This window comes from Triticum dicoccoides, chromosome 7B, assembly GCF_002162155.2.
Source record: "Triticum dicoccoides isolate Atlit2015 ecotype Zavitan chromosome 7B, WEW_v2.0, whole genome shotgun sequence".
In the NCBI taxonomy this organism is placed as follows: Eukaryota; Viridiplantae; Streptophyta; class Magnoliopsida; order Poales; family Poaceae; genus Triticum; species Triticum dicoccoides.
The window spans coordinates 99,605,077-99,625,118 of NC_041393.1; the positions used below are offsets into that span (position 1 = coordinate 99,605,077).

Below are 20,042 nucleotides of genomic sequence, written 5' to 3' on the forward strand. Positions count from 1 at the left end.
CGTCGGCGTTAGGGATGAAGTAGACTATAATGGCGGCGCAAGTTGGGAGATGAGGTAAAACCCTAGGTGTTTTCGGTGTGTCCTTGGCCGCAGCCGATAGCAGTATATATATTAGGACCAGAGGCGCTATTGTTTCGCGATCACAATCCCAGACCGACTTGGTTTTACTTACAGGACAAGGAATCATTAACTTGTCTACCAATACATAAAGGTAAAACGACAAAAGGAAGCCGCGCCCCTGCAAGGCAACGGACCAGATTTCGGCGGACTATTCACGCGCATGTCGCACGTACGCCCAGCCCCGCCCCGGCGAGGCAAGCGAGAGCGCGAGTGTGGTCTTCCCTCTCTCTTCTCAACACATCACTTACTTAGAGTGATGGACAGAACTCACTATATAAAGAGGTCCAACTCTTCTTCAACTTCCAAGGTGGGACTAAACTTTAGCAGCAGCACTTGCCATTTTACACATGGGCTCATTTAAGATTTCAGATTTTATTAATGGGCCAGTCCCATTACTTCTAACACTATAACTGGCAGCCTCAGCACAAGTCTATCTGTTATGTCCGGCATCATGATGTGGGCATGGTCTCGACAACGGTATAAGAACTCAAGAATCACGTGCCCGTCCACATGGACGTACTTGACGTGTTGTAACCGGATGTCCCAGTAGCAAATGAATCAATAAATGACTATTTTTTTACACCAGGAATGTGCGCAAAGTTTACCTACCTGCATCGCCACGTCAGCATAGCGCCTACCTACAATGGCACAACAAAAATGGAATCAAGGCAAACTAGATCTAGCAACGCCTACGAGCTGTGCTGGTGTCCCAATAAACTCTAGCGGGGCAGGAGCACCGACGTAAATAACTAAAGAATCACAATTTTGTTTTAGTAAAACTCATCTACTGCCAACAAATACCTCCTTCCTTTTCTCTTTTGTTGTGTAATTATTCTACTGTAATTAATTGAATCGGTTCAATTCTTGCCCTCATATTGAAATGAATCGAGATTGATAGGGAGTTAGTTAATGATGTTTGAGCATTTACTCCTTTTTTAGTGTCTATTTATTTTTGATTGGTATCTATGGATTGATCACAAGCTGAAACATGGTTAGAACTCTAATATGTCTTGAACTTATACTGAATTTAAATAATGAAAATCTCATAACATTTCTGATCTACTTGATAGTTGCCAATTAAAAGGAGATATTTTCGCAAACTTTGTTATAGTCCTTGCAGGTTGAAGTCGCTATAGGAATAGGCCGGATAGGGAAGTCCCCTCCTCATAAAAACAAAACTAACCGGTAAGGACTCACAATTTGTCTCACGGGTTGTTGAAGACAGTGATGTCACTGTTGATGGAAAAAATAATATCTTGACATATTGGTATTAGATGGGAGAACAAAAGTAAATTATTGGTGGAAAGGATAACAATGCACATGCCCCGTGCATACACACATTGAATAAATCATCACATACTTCATAAAATCAAGCATATCACTAATTCAAGTCGGGTGGGTGAACTACTCGGCATTCGAGCCTTCAAGGAAAGGATAATCTGTGTAGCCAATGACAGGATCTTGAGTGTAGAAAGTGTTGCGGTCATACTTGTTCAAGGGTGAGTCGAGCTCGAATCTCTTAGGCAAATCTGGATTAGCCAGAAAGATCCTCCCGTAAGCAACAAGATCAGCATAGCCATCGGCCACCACTTTGTTGCCTTCCTCTCGATCATACCCTCCAGCGGCAATGAATGTGCCGTTGAATGCTTTCCTGAAGGGCAGGAGCCCGTGAGGTATCTGCCTGCGACCATCCACAATGGCCATCCGCGGCTCTACCATATGGCAATAGACAAATCCTTGATGCTTGTTGAGCTGTTGTACCATGTACATCCCGAGTGCATGTGGGTCGGAGTCGAAGCAGTCCATGTAGTCCACGAATGGAGACAACCTGATGCCTACACGATCTGCACCAATCTCATGGACAATAGCATCAATTACCTCCACCGCAAAGCGGCATCGGTTTTTGAGACTGCCACCATACTCGTCGGTGCGGTCGTTAGAGCTGTCTTTCATGAACTGCTCCAATAGGTACCCGTGTGCCCCGTGGATCTCAACGCCGTCAAACCCCGCCTCAATGGCATTCCGGGCAGCGCGTCTAAAGTCATCGACGATCAGCGGTATCTCGTCCGTTTGAAGCTGCCGGGGCTTGGAGTAGACCATGCCGGACTCGGCATCAGGCGTTATCTGTTGGTCAGTGCTGGAGATCGGCGCCTGTCCGTCCGGTTGAAAATCTGTTGTGGTTCAAATATAAATAAAGAGAGAGCAAGATAAGTAACGGTTAATCAATCATTGGGATCAAATAGGTTACCAACACAAAATAACATGGATGCCTAACTGCCTAATTGCTTAGGAAAGGATCAAGTAAATTGTTTTCTTTGTGTTACAATTACAAACGGAGCGGATGATAATAAATTGATAATGACAAGAAATAAATCGCAGCGTCAGCAAATTTGTTATGGTACGGTTTATCAACACACAAGACAATAGCATGGATTCTTCTCTCTCAGAAAAATAGCACGTCCGGATTCCTGACTTACCGTTGGTGGAGACCCTTCCGACGTGCCAAATCTGGCAGAAGAAGAGAGCGCCCTTGCGGTGGACGGCGTCAACGATGGGCTTCCAGGCGTCGACATGCTGCTGCGTCCAGATGCCGGGGGTCTCCGGGTACCCCTGCGCGGTGGCGGAGACGCCGGTGGCCTCCGCGATGAGCAGGCCGCCCTCCGTCGCCCGCTGCGAGTAGTACAGCGCCGCGTGCGGCTGCGGCACGTTGGCGTAGGAGCGGCAGCGCGTGAGCGGCGCGAGCACCACCCGGTGGGAGAGCTCGAACCGGCCCATCCTGTGCGGCGTCAGCAGGGGGATCGCCTCCTTGGCCACCATCTTTCTCGCCGTGAACTGGATGCTACGCAAATTGCAGAAGGATCGGTAAACCTTGCGCTGAGCTCTGTTTCTGTGTGTCTGTGGCTGGATCAGGCTGAGGGCCTGGCTGTGTATTTATAGGTGCTGGTGATTGGACACCTTCCTCCCGTGTGGCCGTGTAGTGGCGTTGTCGTCTTTGTTTGACCAGCCTGTCTGTTCCCATTTCCCTCGTCACCCTCTCCGTCAGCCTGTGTGAACCACGCAGCATGAGCGAGATGCATTGTATGTGGTCGTGTTCCATTTGCACACCAATCGAATGTGTGGTTAGTAGTATAGAAAGGTAGTACCGACATCTCGGTGCCAATGCTGATTCATCAGCAGGTATCCTGGACTAGTGCCTTTTTTCTTTGTTTTTTGCGGCTTTTGTTAGCGTGTACTCCTACTTCACGAAAATGAAATCGCACGCATAGCAAGACTTTTTGCTTGTACTAGATCATTTACTCCATCCGTTCCGAATTATTTGTCTTGGATTTGTCTAGATACGGATATATCTAGACTCATTTTAATGCTAGATACACTTATTTTAGTGCTAGATACATCCGTATCTAGACAAATCTAAGACAAGTAATTCGGAACGGAGGGAGTATAACTAAGAAAAAGAAAGGTGAACTCAGGGGGACATCCTGTATGTTACAACCCACTATCTATTTTTCTAGGAAAAAAATATACATAACCCCCAAAAGTACCACGTTTCAGCCACATCACCCCCTCAACTCTAAAACCAGACTCTTAATCCCCTGAACTTTCTAAAACCGGACAAAACACCCCCAGATCATCTTAAGCTGTTTCCACAGGTGGTTTTGCTGACGTGGACACCTGGCTCCGCCTATATACCGTACGTTTACGTGTTCAGTGCCTTCTATGTCTCGAGGGAGGACCTGTCCAGCATCTCCTTGAATCCTTGTCCACCGTCGGGCCGGCGTTGGGGCGCCCGTAGCAGCAGCTCACTATAGATGACGTGGTGCCCTTAGAGGCTTCATGCACGCGTAGTGGTGTGCTTCGCCACAAGCGATGTGCAGGCGGAGCAGCGTCTCGGCGCGCTGCAGTCAGGCCTCGTCGATCTTGTCGGATACGATGAAGAGTAGAATGTTCTTGCGGTGTAAAATGGGTGCGGCATTGTGTGACCCCGTCTCATGGATGACGCCGACGACATGCCACCGGTTCAGCCCGACGTAGGTCGTGAACTGGTGATCACCAGCTTGGGCTCACACCCCAACTCCACGTCGCCGAGGTTCACGAGGTTGCCCGTGTTGACGGACAATGCCGCGCCGGTGGCCGCTGTTAGCATAGGCCCAACTCATCGCATACGTTTCGACTAGCGTTTCCCGATGCCTAACAGGCAGGTGCTGTTATCCGTATAAGTGCGTACCCAAAGTTGGCTTTGGTTGCCTGGAGAATTCACCTGCGTGAACTAGCTAACTGATCAATTCAACCAGCTAGACGCACACGTACACGGAAGCTGATCGATTCGATCGCTTCGGCTGGAAATACACATGAGAACCCGCGTGTCGCATCGGTGCTGGAGTTTGACGCCGTGGCCAGCGCCACTGGTGCCGCACATGGTCCTCTCGGCCTTGCTCCGCAGCCAGACCTGGGATCGGAGTGGCTGAAGGTCGCCGCAGTGCACCTTGCCCCCGACCGCGCGCCAGTTTATACCGCCATCAATGAATTGTCCAAGCGCAAACCCCCGCCCTCGCCGCTGTCGTAGATGGCAATCCCCCTCGCCGGCGAAGACGCGGCTAGCATCATCAGGAGCCACTCGTCGAGGATTACTAACTGCCACCTGCTTCTGCAACCAGTTCCTGCACCGGGGCTCCGCGAGGGCACGTACTCTCGAGGCCGGCCCTTGGCTGGTGAGCCGAACGACGACTCCACGACGCCCTGTGCCGCCTCCACGGCTGCGCATAGCCATTGACTGGTCTTTGACTGCCAGATAGACAATACCGCCAACAGAAACCGCTTAAAACAGGCTTAGGGGGTGTTTTGTCCGGCTTTAGAAACTTCAGGGGATTAAGATTCTAGTTTTAGAGGTGAGGGGGTGATGTGGCCGAAACGTGATACTTTAGGGGGTTATGTATACTTTTTTCTTTTTCTAGATATGCAAAGATGCCATGTACTTCCTCCTTTTCTAAATATAAGTTTTTTTTAGAGATTTTACTTTAAAGACTACATTCAGATGTATATAGACGTCTTTTAAATTATAAGTTCACTCATTTTGCTCCGTATACCGGGTGCCACACACTCATATATATATATATATATATATATATATATATATATATATATATATATATATATATATATATATATATATATATGTATAGTATTAAAAACATATCAGGAATTTAAAAAATGAATTTTTGGGATACGAAACATGAGTGCAAATTGTACACCCGTGTTCATTTCCGTGGAAAATGGGTGCCCATGGTATCCACGGCGCAAGAATTACGGACCGACATACGTTACACCCCATTTTTTTACGCATATGTTTTTTTGTCTTTTTTATTGACATTACCATGGACACCCATTTCTCACGAAACTGAACACGTTTGTACAATGGGCACTCAGGTTACATATCCTAAAATTTCAATTTCTTTAAATTTCCTAATATATTTTTTAGTGCTATATTCAAATAGGGGTGTATGGCACCCCTGCCACAAATTCTCTTCCACGGAGGGAGTATGTAGTTACAAGTTACTCCCTTTGTTTCACAATAAGTATCGTGATACTTATTTTGAAATGGAGAGAGTGTATCGCGGTACTTATTTTGAAAGGGAAGGAGTACATTTTTTTGCATTAATTGGTCTATGCATATAGCTCTTCCACACCATCAGTTCATGGATGTTACTCTTAAGTTGTTTTTTCAGTTACATTTTGTATTGGCAGTATATATGCTTCATATTTTTTTATTGTTTTCTGAACTTACATTTGCTATCTATTAGATTTAGTTGTTTCATAGCAACTATTTATTCTTTTTCTTTAACAAAGTTCCTGCAGCAACTTGCGGGGCATCATCTAGTTTATGCAACGAGAGTGTTTAGACTTTTAAGACATCACGGGTTATATTACACCATGTAACCATTGTCAGGTATATACACTAGATGTGTATATGACAAAATAATATCTTTCCTCCTCACCAAGAGAAGACTCTGAGGCGATTATGTTTCCTCCTCCTGTTGTCGACCTCGCCTTCGGTCCACCACGTCTCTGATGGCCTTGAGGCCATGGAGGTGCGGATGACCTTGGCCCTCCATTGGCTCGTTCTTATTAGTTTACCGTCTTTGTTGGGAGGTGTCTCTCCGTCGGATCTCACAGGATTTGGTCGGTGCTGGTCTTTGGTGGGTATGTTTGGATCCAGTTTTGTTCGTGTGTTTACATGCTTCATTCTTCTGATCCACAAATCTCTTCATTGGCAATGGTTGCTCTACTGCACTAGTCCTATGGGTTCTTAGCACGGCGACTTTCCGACAGTATAGTACAATAATATTGTTTCGGCTCCAGTGAGGGAGGCGTGATGATAACGATGTGCCTTCGGCTCGCTCTAGTGTTTGTTGTCGTCATTAGATGGTTTATGGATCTAGTTGTAACTTTTGTTACCCGATGTTCTTTGTACTGTGATGAATAATCATGAATAGATTGAAAATTTATGAAGAAAAAAATGTTCATAAGACAAAATGATCACTTAAAAATTCTTTTTCCGTTGCTACTCGCTCCGTCGCAAAATAAGTGTCGTCGATGCAGTACAACTTTATTTTGAGTGGTATTTTTTTTCCAATCAGCACGTGCATTTTTTCTTTTCTTTTTGCACATATAGAGCCAAATTGTCACTTTTGCCCCAGGCGTAAGAAGACACGGGAAGGTTCTCTGACCTTCGCATCCGTTGAGTGCCATCGCACGTGCTTACATCGCGCTAACGTCACTGCAGACGTGGGGCCTCACTGTCACTGCTGTCGTCGTGTGGCGCAGTGTGTGTGCAGGTGTGTGTCGTGCTTGCACAAACCGTACGAGTCGGTGCCTCGAAGGCTCGAACTAGCGTACGTGCGGAATCTGCGGATCGTAGCTGGTCCGGCCAGGCTCCTTGCCGCTCGCCACGGCCGCGCTCCGGTGCCTCTCGACGTGATCCCACCTCTGCAGCGACGCGTAGAGGTTGGACAGGCCGTACGCGGCGCCGTCACGGACGTCCAGCTCCACGATCCGCCTCGCCGCCCACTCGCTCGCCGTGACGCCATCCCCCGAGCTGCGCGCGTGGAGCAGCAGGCACCCCAGGACCTTGGCGTTGGGCCGGACGGGCATCGTCCGCACGAGCTGCACGGCCTCGCCGAGCAGCCCCGCGCGGCACAGCAGGTCCACCATGCAGCCGTAGTGCTCCGCCCCGGGAGCCACCCCGTGGGCCGGCAGCATCTCGGCGAAGAGCTCCCGGCCCTCGCGCACCAGGCCCGAGTGGCTGCACGCCGACAGGAGTGCCACGAATGTTACCGAGTCCGGCTTGACCGCGTTTATTTTCTTGCTCGTCTGCACCATGTCGCGGAACGCCCTGACGGCGTCCTCGCCGCGGCCGTTCCTGCCTAGCCCCGCGATCACCGTGTTCCAGCAGAAGAGGTTGGGCGCGCCGGGCATGGTGCTGAAGACCTCGAGCGCGCGGTCCACGCTCCCGCACTTGAAGTACATGTCCATGAGGGCGTTGCTCAGCACGGCGTCGGTGCTTGTCCCCAGCAGCTGCCGGGTGGAGAGATGGACCGCCCGGCCAAAGGCGAAGTCTCCCACCTGCGTGCAAGCCGTCACCACGGTGGCGATGGTGACCGCGGTGGGCCTCAGCGTTTGCTCCTCCTCCCGCGCCAGCCGGCGGAACATCGCGATGGCGGCGGCTGGGTCTCCCCGGCGCAAATACCCGGCCATCATCGTGTTGTACGTGATGACGTCCCGCAGCGAGGAGCCCATACGGTCGAACAGCTCCCGTGCAGCGTCCATCCGTCCGGCCTTGCAGTATCCGTCGACCATCGCGTTCCACGACACGACGCTGCTCGTCGCCGCGCGGAGGCTCGCCTCGAAGACCGTCCTGGCGGAGGCGAGGTCGCCGGCCCTGCAGTAGCACGTGAGCAGGGTGTTCCACGAGGCGGGGGTTCTGTCCCGCTCCGGCATTCGGTCGAACAGCCTCCGCGCGTCGGCCGCCCTCCCCGAGGCGCCGAGCGCGGCCAGCATGGCGTTGAAGGCGACCGCGTCCCTGCGCCGCATTTCGTCGAACAGCCGCTGGGCGGGACCCAGGAGGCCGCGCTTGCCGTAGCGGACGAGCAAGGCTGTCGCCAGCACGACGTCGGAGGCGAGGCCGAGCTTGCAGACGAGGCAGTGGAGGGCCTGCTCTTCGCGGCGGCCGCGGCATCCCGTGACCGCGCGCAGGACGGCGGCGCGGCCGCGCGGAAGCGTCCTCGGCTGCATGCCTGCATCCGCTGTATCTTCTCTCCTTTTTAGCAGGAAACTGAATTTCCATTAGCCGCCCTCTGACTGCCGTTTCCCAAGCCGTCACACAGTGTAACTTCAGCGCAATTCAGAATTCTCAGGTTCTTGTTTCAAACAGAAAAAAAAATGAATTCTCAGGTTGATACTCAAGCACTAGGCAGGCCGCTTCGGTTTGTGCAGCAAGTTTTGTCAAATTCGGCATTGTGAAAAATTACGCAGCTAAATGCTTTCGTGACTTTGCAATTTGCATTGATCCATTGCAATCATCAAAGACACACTGAATTCAGCCCTTGTTGCGATTGGGGTCCCAAAAAAATACGAACACTTCTGAAGCAATTGACTACGAAAATGCAAGCAAATTACAGGTCACTTGGGTTTTTGCATGGTTACCCTCTAACCAGGCCTAAATGTTGTGTGGTTTCGGCTTATTTTTTCTTACAAAAGGCCAAGTCTCTTCTTCTCAACGAAATGACAGGAGCACCTCACCCTCTGACAATGTTTCATCGAAAATGTAGGGATGGCTTCCATCTATCGGGCGACGACCATTTAGGCTCGATCTGGGTCAACGAAATGTGTTGTGATGTGGTTATTTAATAGCCTGCTAGGAAATAATTAAGGAGGACGAAAACGTGTCAAATCTTTTTTTTTTTGAGAAATTCTTCATTCAAATTACGAATCAGTACAAAGTTGACTCTTACAAACACACTGAAACGCAAACACAAAGGACCATGAACACCTAGAGTACCCTAAGACAACCATAATACAAAAAGATCTCCGGAGCCCTGTGTCATTATCCCTGAATCTTGAGAGAAGACCCCTGCAGCAGAAGGATCTGCAACCAATCGTAAACAGGTCATCATCTTCGACCACGGTACAATTGCCGCCACGCTGCTTCCTCCTTTCTTGACACCATCGCTGAGAGGGCATGGACATCAATCCAACACACCTGCAACAGCCGTCGCCATCTTTGGCTTTGGGTACCGCGAAAAGTGTCCCTTCCGAAAGGAAGAGAACTCGAGTCATCCGACCGGTCCAGCACCGCGGCCGGGCCATTCGCCCGGACAAAGCAGGATCTCCCACCAGCATCAGCGCAGAGGAAGGAGAAGAACAACAGCAGCAAATCATACCAATAAGGAAGAAGAAAGGTCTTCGTCTCCCTGCATCCATCGCCCAACTGAGGATCCAAACGGCCAGTGCCGATGGACCTCCAACCACCATAGCCCGCGACCTCGACGAGATCCGGGGATCCCCAACACCGCTGGCTCCTAGACGAAGGCAAAAGCCTCGCCTGACCGCGAACGGAGCCCGGAGAAACTTATTCCGACGCGACACCACCGCAACGGCGTCGGCAGCGTCTCCCTCAACCCTAACCCTACCGCACATCCACCTAGAGAACAGACCCGGGGTTCCCCCTCCCTCCCGCCGCCGGAGCGGCTGACGGAGAGAGAGGGAACCGGCGGCGCGCAAGGGATCCCGGTCAGGCGATCCGTCGCCTCCTCCGATCGCCTGATGCGATTTTTTTATTATAACGTGTCAAATCTATACCTACTAATAAAGCAAGGTGTGTTTCGCTAATTTTTTTCATCCGTTCACCCATATTATTTTTGTAGATTTTTTACTATCCAAGGTGATACTAATTTTTTACAAAAAACAACTGACATACGCTAGCGCTGCCTTTTTATATATGCTACCGCTGCTCTGGGCCTTTCCTTCCTATACGTCACAAACGTACTGGCCCATGGCCTGCTCCTGGGCTTCGAAAAACCGCTGCTCTGGGCCTTCCCTTCGTGTACAGCACAGACGTACTGGCCCACGGCCGGGGTTCGAAAAATAAATCACAGAAAAAAATTCAGTCAGAGTGAGAATCGAACACATAACCTGCTACTGCCTCACTAAGGCCACAACCAACTAGGCTAGCTCCTATGTTAATTAACTTTAAGGTTTGTTATGCATTTAATAGTCCCATATTGCTTTTTTACATGATATCTTATTAATTTATATAGCCCACGAGTTGTCACGAAATAAAAAAGACACATAAAGAATCCACAGATAAGAATAGAAGCTCCTCATCCCGCACCACAGCCATTTGGCATTCCTGGCCGTCGGATCTGGTTGCTTGATCGGATCTGGGCCGTCGGATCAATCTCTCAGATGACCTGCGCCGTCGGATCTGAGATGGACACCGCTGGAATGAATAGTAATGGCACTAAAATGTAAATACCATGCCCCCACCGGGATATTTTGGTCATTCTGCGTACAGGGGTATAAAAGGGGGCGCTCCTGTGGCGGAGACCTAGCCGCCTCCTCCTCTCTCCCTTCCTCCCGCAGCCGCCTCCCTCCCTCCCGCGCGCCTCCTCTCCCCCCCCGCCTCCCGCAGCCACATCGCCGTCGCCGCCACCCGCCTCCACACGCCGTCGGTGTCCAGATCCACCACAACAAAGCCCCCTCCTCCCTCCCCAACGACGATGAGCAGCAGCGGAGGGAGGGTCCGCCACCTCCTCTGGACAGAGAGAGAGAGAGAGAGAGTGAATCCCCTCCCTCCCCCACTCCCGTCTCGTCTCCACCAGCAGCGCGGCCAGCCACTGGAGGAGCCGCCTCCCCTCCCTAGGGTTCCGCCTCCCTCGCCGCGCTCCCATCTCCTCCCCGTATCCCACCCGCATCGCCATCGCCGCGCCATGGCCGACGCCGACGAGCTGGCCGCCGCGTGCCAGGACTCCGACGCCGCCGCCGGCACCAGCAACCTCTTCCAGGTCACGCGCGCCGTCGAGGCCACCATCCGCCACCAGGTCACCTCCCCCCTCCCTTCGCCCATCTCTGTTTCTCACCCCTGCCAATATCACTCACTTACTCATCCATTCTCCCCCTCCCACGCCACCGCAGCTTGAGGAGAACAGCCGGCTCAAGGAGGAGCTGATGCGCAAGACCCGGGAGCTCGACAGAATCGTAAGTCCATCCATCCATCCATCCTCCCATCTTCTGACCACCGGCCTACTGCAGCCGTGCTGGCTATAGAAATCTGCATCTGGTCTGATTTCTCTTGTACGTACTTTCAGGTCATTGTGTGTTTTGATTTGAGTAATTAGTGGCTATCGATTTTCTACCAGTTAGTTTTAGTTAATGTTCAGCCCGACTAAAAATTCAGGCTCTTTCTTGTCACAGGAGATTCGACCTGTTGAACTTGGAAAATGCTCTGGACTTTCCACTATAATCTGTGTTTTCGTGGCCCTGGTGATCTGGATTATCGCACTGACGAACAATCTGTTGATGATTTTCTCAAAATCAAAGGAGCCAAGTTCCTTGAGGCTGTAAATTGGGTTATTCAATGACATAGTGTGATAGGTATTGATAAGTTATGCATCAGGTGTGGCTTGCACAAAGAGCAGTTTGATCATCTTGACCTGTGGATTAGTTTGCCGCTTCATCGAAAACAAAGCAAAGATCATAGCTTTTGACCCGAAGAAACTTATTCACCCTCTGAAGAAGTTCATGTTCATCACTTTCGCCTTGAGGCCTTGGGTGTTTCTCGCCGCTGTTTCTATAAGGACACACTCAGGTATATATGGCATTACAGTACTTAGAAGATTTTCTAGCAAACTGTTCCGCACTTGAGGACTTAGATATCATCGGTGCTTTGGGGTAACTAATTTAAGTATACCAGTTACCATGCTAACTTGACTAACTTTGACATTTACTAATTGACAGAATGAATGTTTAGATGGTTGAGTATCATGCTGCAGATCTTTGCTCATTTTGAGTAGGAGGGACAAGAGATCCCTATAGTACTTCATGGGTGCTCAAGAGAAGGCTACGATAATGTTCAGAGGCAGCAGAAGACTGGCCAGTGAAGATACTAATTATGGAAGCTTATAAACATGGATATGAACAGGTTACCTGGTGTATTTATTTACTCATTCATTCTTGTTTGCGTACATTATAGTTCTTGAAACTGGGTTTTAAAGTCATTTTATTTGTCCTTGTCATGTTTCAGTTGCAGAATCTGACAACCAAGACCACATGGCACGTTTATGCACTTGCGGCATATGACTTGTCAATTAATTGTCTTCTCTAGACAGCCAAATGCTGATAATGGAATTCTTCAACTTGCCCGCTTCTTGGATGTTGTGCCCCGACTGGAGACGTTGCATTTGGATGTGAGTGCCATTTTATCAGTTTAGATAAACCATTAAGTATACTGCTGCTGCATGGTTGCGTCATTCTTCAGGAAAGACCTGTACTTGGACTATTTTGGACCGACTGATCGCAAACCTTGAAATGCAGATGGTATATCTGAACCTTGACGACGGTGGGAGTGATGAGGTGATGGAGGAGGAAGGCTCCCATATGCGTCACCATGATCATATGCGTCCTACATACATCCTCTGAATTCAAAAATAAATCATGTATGTCTTGAGAGTGACGGTAGAAACACTCTTGCATATTTGAGAATTTTTTTTAGCAATCACCGAGGAACATTACCATATATTATTGATCTTTTAGTTCCAGTAGTACTGTTCACTTGCGTAGTGGTATGGCTTAGATTGCAATTCTATATACTCCCTCCGTCCGGAAATACTTGTCATCAAAATGGATAAAAGGAGATGTATCTAGACGTATTTTAATTTTAGATACATCCCTTTTTATCCATTTTAATGACAAGTATTTTTGGACGGAGGGAGTATTATTTTTATTTGTATCCACATAGATCTTTTAGTTCGAGTACTGTTCAGTTGCATAGTAGTATGGCTTATATTGAAATTTAGCTTCCTCCACTCATTGCTTTGCTTAGTTAAATTTGTGGGACAACACAAACATATGGGTGTGCTTATATTATGTGTACTTTCTTAGTTTCTTTAGACAAATTTTATAGAGGAAAAAAAGTCATTTTTTCTGATAAATTGTTTCATGTGCAGAACAATAAGCAAATGTTGTAACAAGGCCAACATAAAGATGGTGTAGTCATGCATAGGTAAATGATTCTTCAATTAATATTCAAATTTTCAATCCTCTTACCATTTTTTCTATCTTGGTGCTATTCTAGACAACTGAACTGATTCTTCATATTAAAATTCTTATACTCTTAACACAACTAGCAAAATAAGTTTTGACTCCAGTGTTATTCTTATATTGCTGGAAGACCAAATGGCACTTGGTTTAGATTGCTTTCTGTGGCGCAGAGGTTGATTGGAGCAAAATGGTTCCATCTATCAACTAAGAGAAAAAAGGGTTCAATCCTTCATCTGAGGTAAATCATTTCCTAAAAGCTCTCCTATGATGTGATGTGACTGTTGTTTTAAATTGATTATGTCTATTGCAAGCACAAGCTATTAAGCTAAAAAATAATCCTTTAGGCTATATTGTTAGTGTTTCAGATTGCTTTCTTTTGTTAGCTTTATCACAGGTAACATTTGTCGCAATTCTTATCTATTTGAACTCAATGCATTTATGTGTTGTGCCCCGTGCCCGTAATTTTTTCCTCCTTATATAACCTGGTTTAATCCATGATGTATATAATTTACACTAATGTTCTGATCTTTACTGCTTATGAATCGACTTTTGCCAGTTTTCTTATGGAAGTGGTTGTACTGGCATCCTAACATTTGACCATGTACCTGTGCATCTTCCTTTCATGATATAAAGATGTTATTAATTTTCTCATCTCCTAGGTATAGTAATTCAAAGTATTTACATGATTATAGGACCCCCATATATTGTTAGGAAATGCAGTAGTTATATATTCTTTTTTTATTGTAAATGATTTCAAAAGGCTCTTACCACCGTTTGCGATCTCTTCATTTTCCAAGATCAGTCAATAGCTAATGTTTTTTATTTCTTCATTTCTTCTTTTACTAGATATTTTGGATAGATTGTCTGAATCATATCTCAGTTATGAGTATCTGTTATTTATGCATCATTACTAGATATTTTGTACTAAACTGATTTGAGCAAATGTTTTGTGTGCCTTTGAATGAGCAGGGCAAAGTATGTTGTTGACACTGCTAAAGAATTGATGGCCAAGCCTGGTGGAGGCGCAAAATGGCTTGCCTTATTGCGTGACCGGGAACTTCCGGAGGTAATCGATGGTCTTTGTACCCTGCCAGGCATTGGTCCAAAAGTTGCAGCCTGCATTGCTCTGTTCTCTCTTGATAAGAATTAGGTTATTCCCGTTGACACACATGTCTGGAAGGTAAGCTATGTCTGGTTAACCATTGTTGTATTCTTGATGTAAAAACGACTTAATCAGGTGTGCTTTTCCACCACTATACTCTTTGTCAATTCTCACAAATTAGGTTGATCTGATTGGTTTTAGTGATCGTAGTAGTTTTCTGTTGGCTAGCAGCATGTTCAAGGCTTCACCTAGATGAATATTACGAGTTTGGACCATGATAATAGCTACACATTTCCTAAAGTGATCATGTTTAAATTTCACGGGGTGTGGTGCACCTATTCTAACTTTAAAATGCAATGGAACTTATAAAGTAGATAATCGCCACTGAAACTTATACACAATGAATGCTCTGTTTCAGAATGAGAACAAGTTTTGTGGTATCAAAAATACATTCGAACCTTGAGGATGCAGAGTCAAGAGAGACTCTCTGGATATGCTCTATATGATCTGAAAGTCCCTCAAGTTGCTTTGAAAATTGCACTTTCCACTTTCATGGAGAATATTGATGCAACCTCAAATTAAGTGGAATAATCATGGCTGCTTAAAAATGTGTTGAATTTTAAGATGTTCTGCTGAATTAGTTGCACCAGGTCATATGTTTTGATCTGTACACGGGTCTTTTTCAACTCAGGCTTGCACCGTCGCCGTTCCTCGGGGTTCAGAAAGAGGAGCGCCGGCCATAGACGAACGAGGAGTTTGAGATATCTGCGGCGCCTGTTGCAGTGACCACGACTACTGCATCAAAGACAAAGGTAGTGCCGCATCAATTCAGGCCGCGGAGATGATGGTGCCGACGCTGGTGCTCAAGGTGGTCGGTTGTTGCGCTGCCCGACAGGCTGGTGGCTGCGTCGACCTATGGCCAATGCCCCGTGTGTCGACCGTGGGGCTAGGACGCTCTACGTCGCCAGGGACCTCAAGCTGTCGACAGCGGGGACCGGGTACAAAGACGGGAAGGCCATCCTGGCCGACGCCTTCGGGAGGATGGTGGCCGTCATTTAGCAGGACCATGCCATCAGTGGCAGCTATGACGGCCTTCCCGTGCTTGCCGGTGTTAATCTGGTCGTCCGTTCCCCGGACGACAAGGTGCGTATGTGTTATTTGTCGACAGGTTGTATGATTCCTCTTGACGCTTTCTTGCTTTTATACATGCTCTGCATTTTGATCTGCTGCAGCTCGAGTTCAGGGTGGATAAATCGTACAAGCTGACTGTGCCTACAACTGGGAACCCGATATATGCCCGAATTAAGGTTAGTAAAAATTTTTGTACTCAATAACTGCCTATCAACTCCTTGACTGCATGTGTTCTTCTTATGTGAATGCATGAGAAAAAGGAGAGATGAAATCCTATTTTTAGCGAGACCCAGACCAAAAAATGTATGGGCCACACAAAGTTTAGTTAAGACTATGTATCAAGATGATATGGCACACAGATGAACCCTGTATCATACAAATGAATCTGTGGTATACAAAATTAGTACTTAAGCATTGGCGTACATACATGAGAAAAATAGTAGAAGTATTGTATTCGTGCATATCTATTTTGGAGCCCTTCACTTGCTGACATGAGTGACATCTAAGAATCAAAGTCCACTGATGAACAATTAATTATAAATGCACTATATATCCTTTCTCTTGGGGATTATTTGTTAGTTTCTCTGATATTAACTGTAAAATGCGTATTTTCATTATTTGACCGATAGTCTAATACTGAAATTAAACATTTATTCTTCGATGATATGTGTGAGTTGTGGACTTCCTGCCCTTTTAGCACAAATAGACAGGACGTACTTCAGAATTTAGTTGGCATCAGATTAATCATACTTTTTATTTTGAGCAAGAAAGAGTACCCTGTTGAACCAACTCTTTGGGGCTAATTTCAGGGAGATGGATGTGTTGAGGGGAAGGTTTACTCAAATTTCTTTACCTCTCTTTCATTCATTTTGTTCACTTCTCTTATCATGAAATCATGCTTTCAAATGTAGTACACTCTTAGATTTGATAATATATTTCTGTGATGTTATCAAATTCACTAATTTATACAATAGATATGGGAGTGTTTGATTTAAATTATATGTCAGCTTTGCCATGCTTGCCAATGTTCACTTCTGGTGCAAGTGCTTTTATAATTGCAACTTCAGGAAGTGTGTTGTTTGAAGATAGAACAGTAGTTCAATTACACAAATGTTTGAATGAGAACTTATATGAATTAGAAGGGAATAATTGTCTGGACTTACCAAAGTCAGCGTAAGGAAAAGAATTGCCTCAGCTAACACCATATTTATAACGATGATAGATGCAAATCAAAGAACTTAATAGGAGAATTATTTTGGTCTATCTCTACAAAGATGTTCCAATGTTTGGTCTCTACAAAGGTGATGCTTGCTCCCATTCATGGCTTGGTTTGCTAAATTAGTTGGACTTGTGATTAACTAGCAGTTACCTACATATATTGGGAAGAAAAAGCTACCATGCTAGATTAGTTGATGCAAGGCTTGAGTTATATACCAAAATAATGCTGAGAGGAGTTCTGTCAGAAGTACCTTGACCCTTTTTATTTTTATATTCCGTTTTGCGTACTCATTTAATGCCACTTGCAATCTGAAGTAGAAAATATCATAAAGAGCTTGATGACTTCTATCATTGTTGGTCATAGTAGCTTGCTTTTGCTACTAATTATGAGTTCCTACATTTGTTCATTTTGCTTACAATAATATAAGTGTCGATTCTTTTCATTGTGGAAGTGATTCTAATATTAATAGAAGTCCTATCGGTGCTTGATAATGTACACGATTAACTGTGCTGATATCTCTAACTTACTACCACTCTGCAGAGTGTATGTTAGGTATTGCCTGTACCAATGCAATTTTATCTAAACTGCTCAATGAGGTCTTTGGGTTCTCCGATTTACAGACTATATACAAGAGGTTCAGCAAAGGACTCAAGTTTGCAACCACCACAAAAATAAGTCTATGGAACAATAGTGTGTGGCTGTTCTGTGCAATTTTTCTCTCATCGAGGTATGCCTCCGTGTCACTGGGCAAGGGCTCGACTTGCCTGACATATTTTTTTTTTGTTTGCTGCACAATGTTGTAAGATTGGAGTGTGTTGAGTAGGCAATCCTGATTCGAGGAAAAAAAAGATTATGCAGTCTATTGCACATGTTCGGTTTGGAGGGGGGCTGTAGATGATGGTTATATGGTTTTGTTCTCATTCGATGACTTATTCAGATGATTCAAAGTAAATCCAAAGCCATTTGTTGCCTCTTGAATTTCTGGTTCTACCTCATGCAGAAAATCTCTCATGGTTCTACTTCTACGTTATGTAGAAAAGCGAATATTATCTGTTGATGAGTTTGTTGCTATTTGGTACTGACCATATTAGTTCCCTGGGGCTGTAAAAACAAAAACATCATTTCTTCCCTATGATTATGTGTCAAAGATGTTTTGTAGATTGCAAGTCTGATTTCTTTATCTTCAACATGGTTGATTTAGTTTCTCGCCTTGCCTAAAAATTTAAGTTGGAATCTATGTTTTTAAGGCGTCTGTAAGGCGTCGCCTAGGCGTCGAGGCGCCCCCCTAGCGCTTTGCAAATATGTCCACTTTAGGCGCCTAGGCGTCAAGGCGCCCCCCAGCGCCTTATAGCGAAGCGTCGCCTCAAAAACATAGGTTGGAATGTTGCCGATCCAGCCTAAGCAGATCATGTACTTGTTATAATGCGATCATGCCATTTCAGGTGTAGTTGCCTATTAGTTTTTTTAGTTTTCCTGTATCGGTTTCTCTGGTTCAGCCTATAAGTTACTTAGTTTGATTACTGCATGTACAGTTTATTTATGCTTCTACTTTATTTCTGTATTTACATTCAAATTATTTCTGCGCCTATTTTATTTCTACTTCTACTATTTTTTTGCATTACAGTTTCAGCGCTTTATGCCTCTCTTATATTGGGCTAAAGTTTGATTTGCTTGCAGGGGTATGTCAAGTGTAAGTGCAGACACATTGTTGATGTTGAATACTGGAGTAAGAATGATGATCAATGCTCTAATGAACCTACATGATGTTGCATTACTATTAGGATATAGGGTTAGGCACATACTTTTTTTGACAATGGGTAGTTAAGTGTGGTTTTCAGGTGTAGTTGCCTATTGGTTTATTTAGTTTTCCTGTGTCGATTTCTCTTGTACTGTAAAGCAGAGGCTGACTTCTCGTGGCATCGCTAGATCTGGTGGCCAGCCGTTGTCGTTGCCTGTCCTCTTTGACGCGAGACCACATGGAGAAGGGGCTCGTGGCAGCGCCTGGATTGGTGGCCAGCCAGCCGGCATCATGGAGCTCGACATGTCTCAGGCCTGTTCGCCACATAACTTACAGTCCAGGTCGTTGACATATTCGGGTTCTAGGTCACAGAAACAAAATATTTTGGCTCAGCAATTTCATGCATTAGATATCTTTTTGTGAATTCTACAATTTGTAGCTTCGACCTAAATTTGACATTCGTTTTAGTCAACTTACACTCCTGGATGTTTTCAAACTGATATTATTTTCTAAGTTCAAGTTTGCACTTGGATCTATCAGAATTAGAATATGCAGAACATGTTTTGGAGAAGTGCATCTTTTGAAGCTTCAGAAGAAACTGAAGTAACTTTTCAGTGATCATAATTTAATAGCATATCCTAAACCTGAATTACTACCGATTTAGCATTACGTGCTTGACCAAAACATTGTGACCGGCACCCTCGCGTCAAGGCGTGATTCCGATTTAGTAATGAATAGAGGGTGAGGTGCGGGTCAAATTTAGCCTCGGAAAGGAACGGACTATGGGGCCGCCATGCAAGGAAGGACTAAAGGACGAGCAGGACTAAATTCAACAGATAAAGAAGGAAACAAGAAGGGGATTTCAGGTTTCAGAGGGAAAAATAGGAAAGTGGGAAGCCATAATATGAAAGGAAAGAGAGAAAATAAAGGAGGGAAAGTGGGAAGCCGGTGTCCCATAATAAGAAGGAAAGAGAAAGAGAAAAATAGGAAAAGAAGGGGAAAGAGAGAAATAAAAAAGACCTGCAAAAACTAAATGCTATGTCTAAATCACAATATTTTTTCTGAGAATTATAATGAAAAATAGAGCCCCCTTTAAAAACAGGTGCTTCATTGCTGCTTTAGAAAAGAAGAGGATTTCTCAAATGCGTGTGTTCAAACGGGACTGTAGACTTGCGTGCAACTATTGATTTATAACATGAGGGCTGACTCCGTCTAACAATATATAGACGTCATTTTTTATGTCGTTGTAAACAGGATCTTCAACAAACGTTTCCTTCATACTTGAATCAAGCTTTTTTTATGTATCTTCATGCCAAAGGAGCCGTGATTTTCAGATCATCTACACACCTCATACAAGTAGCATTAGCACGTGAAAAGTAGGAAAAAGTAAGAACTTTTGCAAGTTTTATGTTTTTTTT

The 20,042-nt window shown here is 45.7% G+C and overlaps 2 protein-coding genes and 1 long non-coding RNA gene across 13 annotated transcripts; 1 reads left to right on the top strand and 2 right to left on the bottom strand.

Annotated features, from left to right (window-relative positions):
- Positions 1-1,362: 1,362 nt before the first annotated feature.
- LOC119335203 (12-oxophytodienoate reductase 1-like) lies at positions 1,363-3,008 on the bottom strand. The gene is made up of 2 exons (XM_037607366.1): positions 2,598-3,008; positions 1,363-2,291 (listed from the first exon to the last, which is right to left on the bottom strand). The coding sequence occupies exons 1-2, from the start codon at positions 2,935-2,937 to the stop codon at positions 1,525-1,527; spliced, it is 1,107 nt and encodes a 368-aa protein (XP_037463263.1). The 5' UTR covers positions 2,938-3,008; the 3' UTR covers positions 1,363-1,524.
- Positions 3,009-6,805: 3,797 nt separating this feature from the next.
- LOC119341804 (pentatricopeptide repeat-containing protein At3g29230-like) lies at positions 6,806-8,415 on the bottom strand. The gene has a single exon (XM_037613658.1). It carries the CDS (start codon positions 8,407-8,409, stop codon positions 7,006-7,008), a length of 1,404 nt encoding a protein of 467 aa, XP_037469555.1. The 5' UTR covers positions 8,410-8,415; the 3' UTR covers positions 6,806-7,005.
- A 2,343-nt stretch (positions 8,416-10,758) lies between these two features.
- On the top strand, positions 10,759-19,160 carry LOC119335587. Of its 11 annotated transcripts, XR_005161929.1 has the most exons (14): positions 10,763-11,216; positions 11,311-11,373; positions 11,590-11,983; positions 12,133-12,316; positions 12,419-12,581; positions 12,709-12,830; positions 13,341-13,396; positions 13,605-13,672; positions 14,404-14,614; positions 15,228-15,348; positions 15,432-15,679; positions 15,769-15,843; positions 17,507-17,613; positions 18,564-19,160. It is a non-coding gene; the product is annotated as an uncharacterized LOC119335587 (long non-coding RNA). The 11 variants fall into 11 exon arrangements; XR_005161928.1 differs by adding an exon at positions 16,477-16,500 and having other exon boundaries at positions 10,760-11,216; positions 14,404-15,679; XR_005161930.1 differs by having other exon boundaries at positions 10,761-11,216; positions 14,404-15,679; positions 18,564-18,612; positions 18,813-19,160.
- Positions 19,161-20,042: the final 882 nt, after the last annotated feature.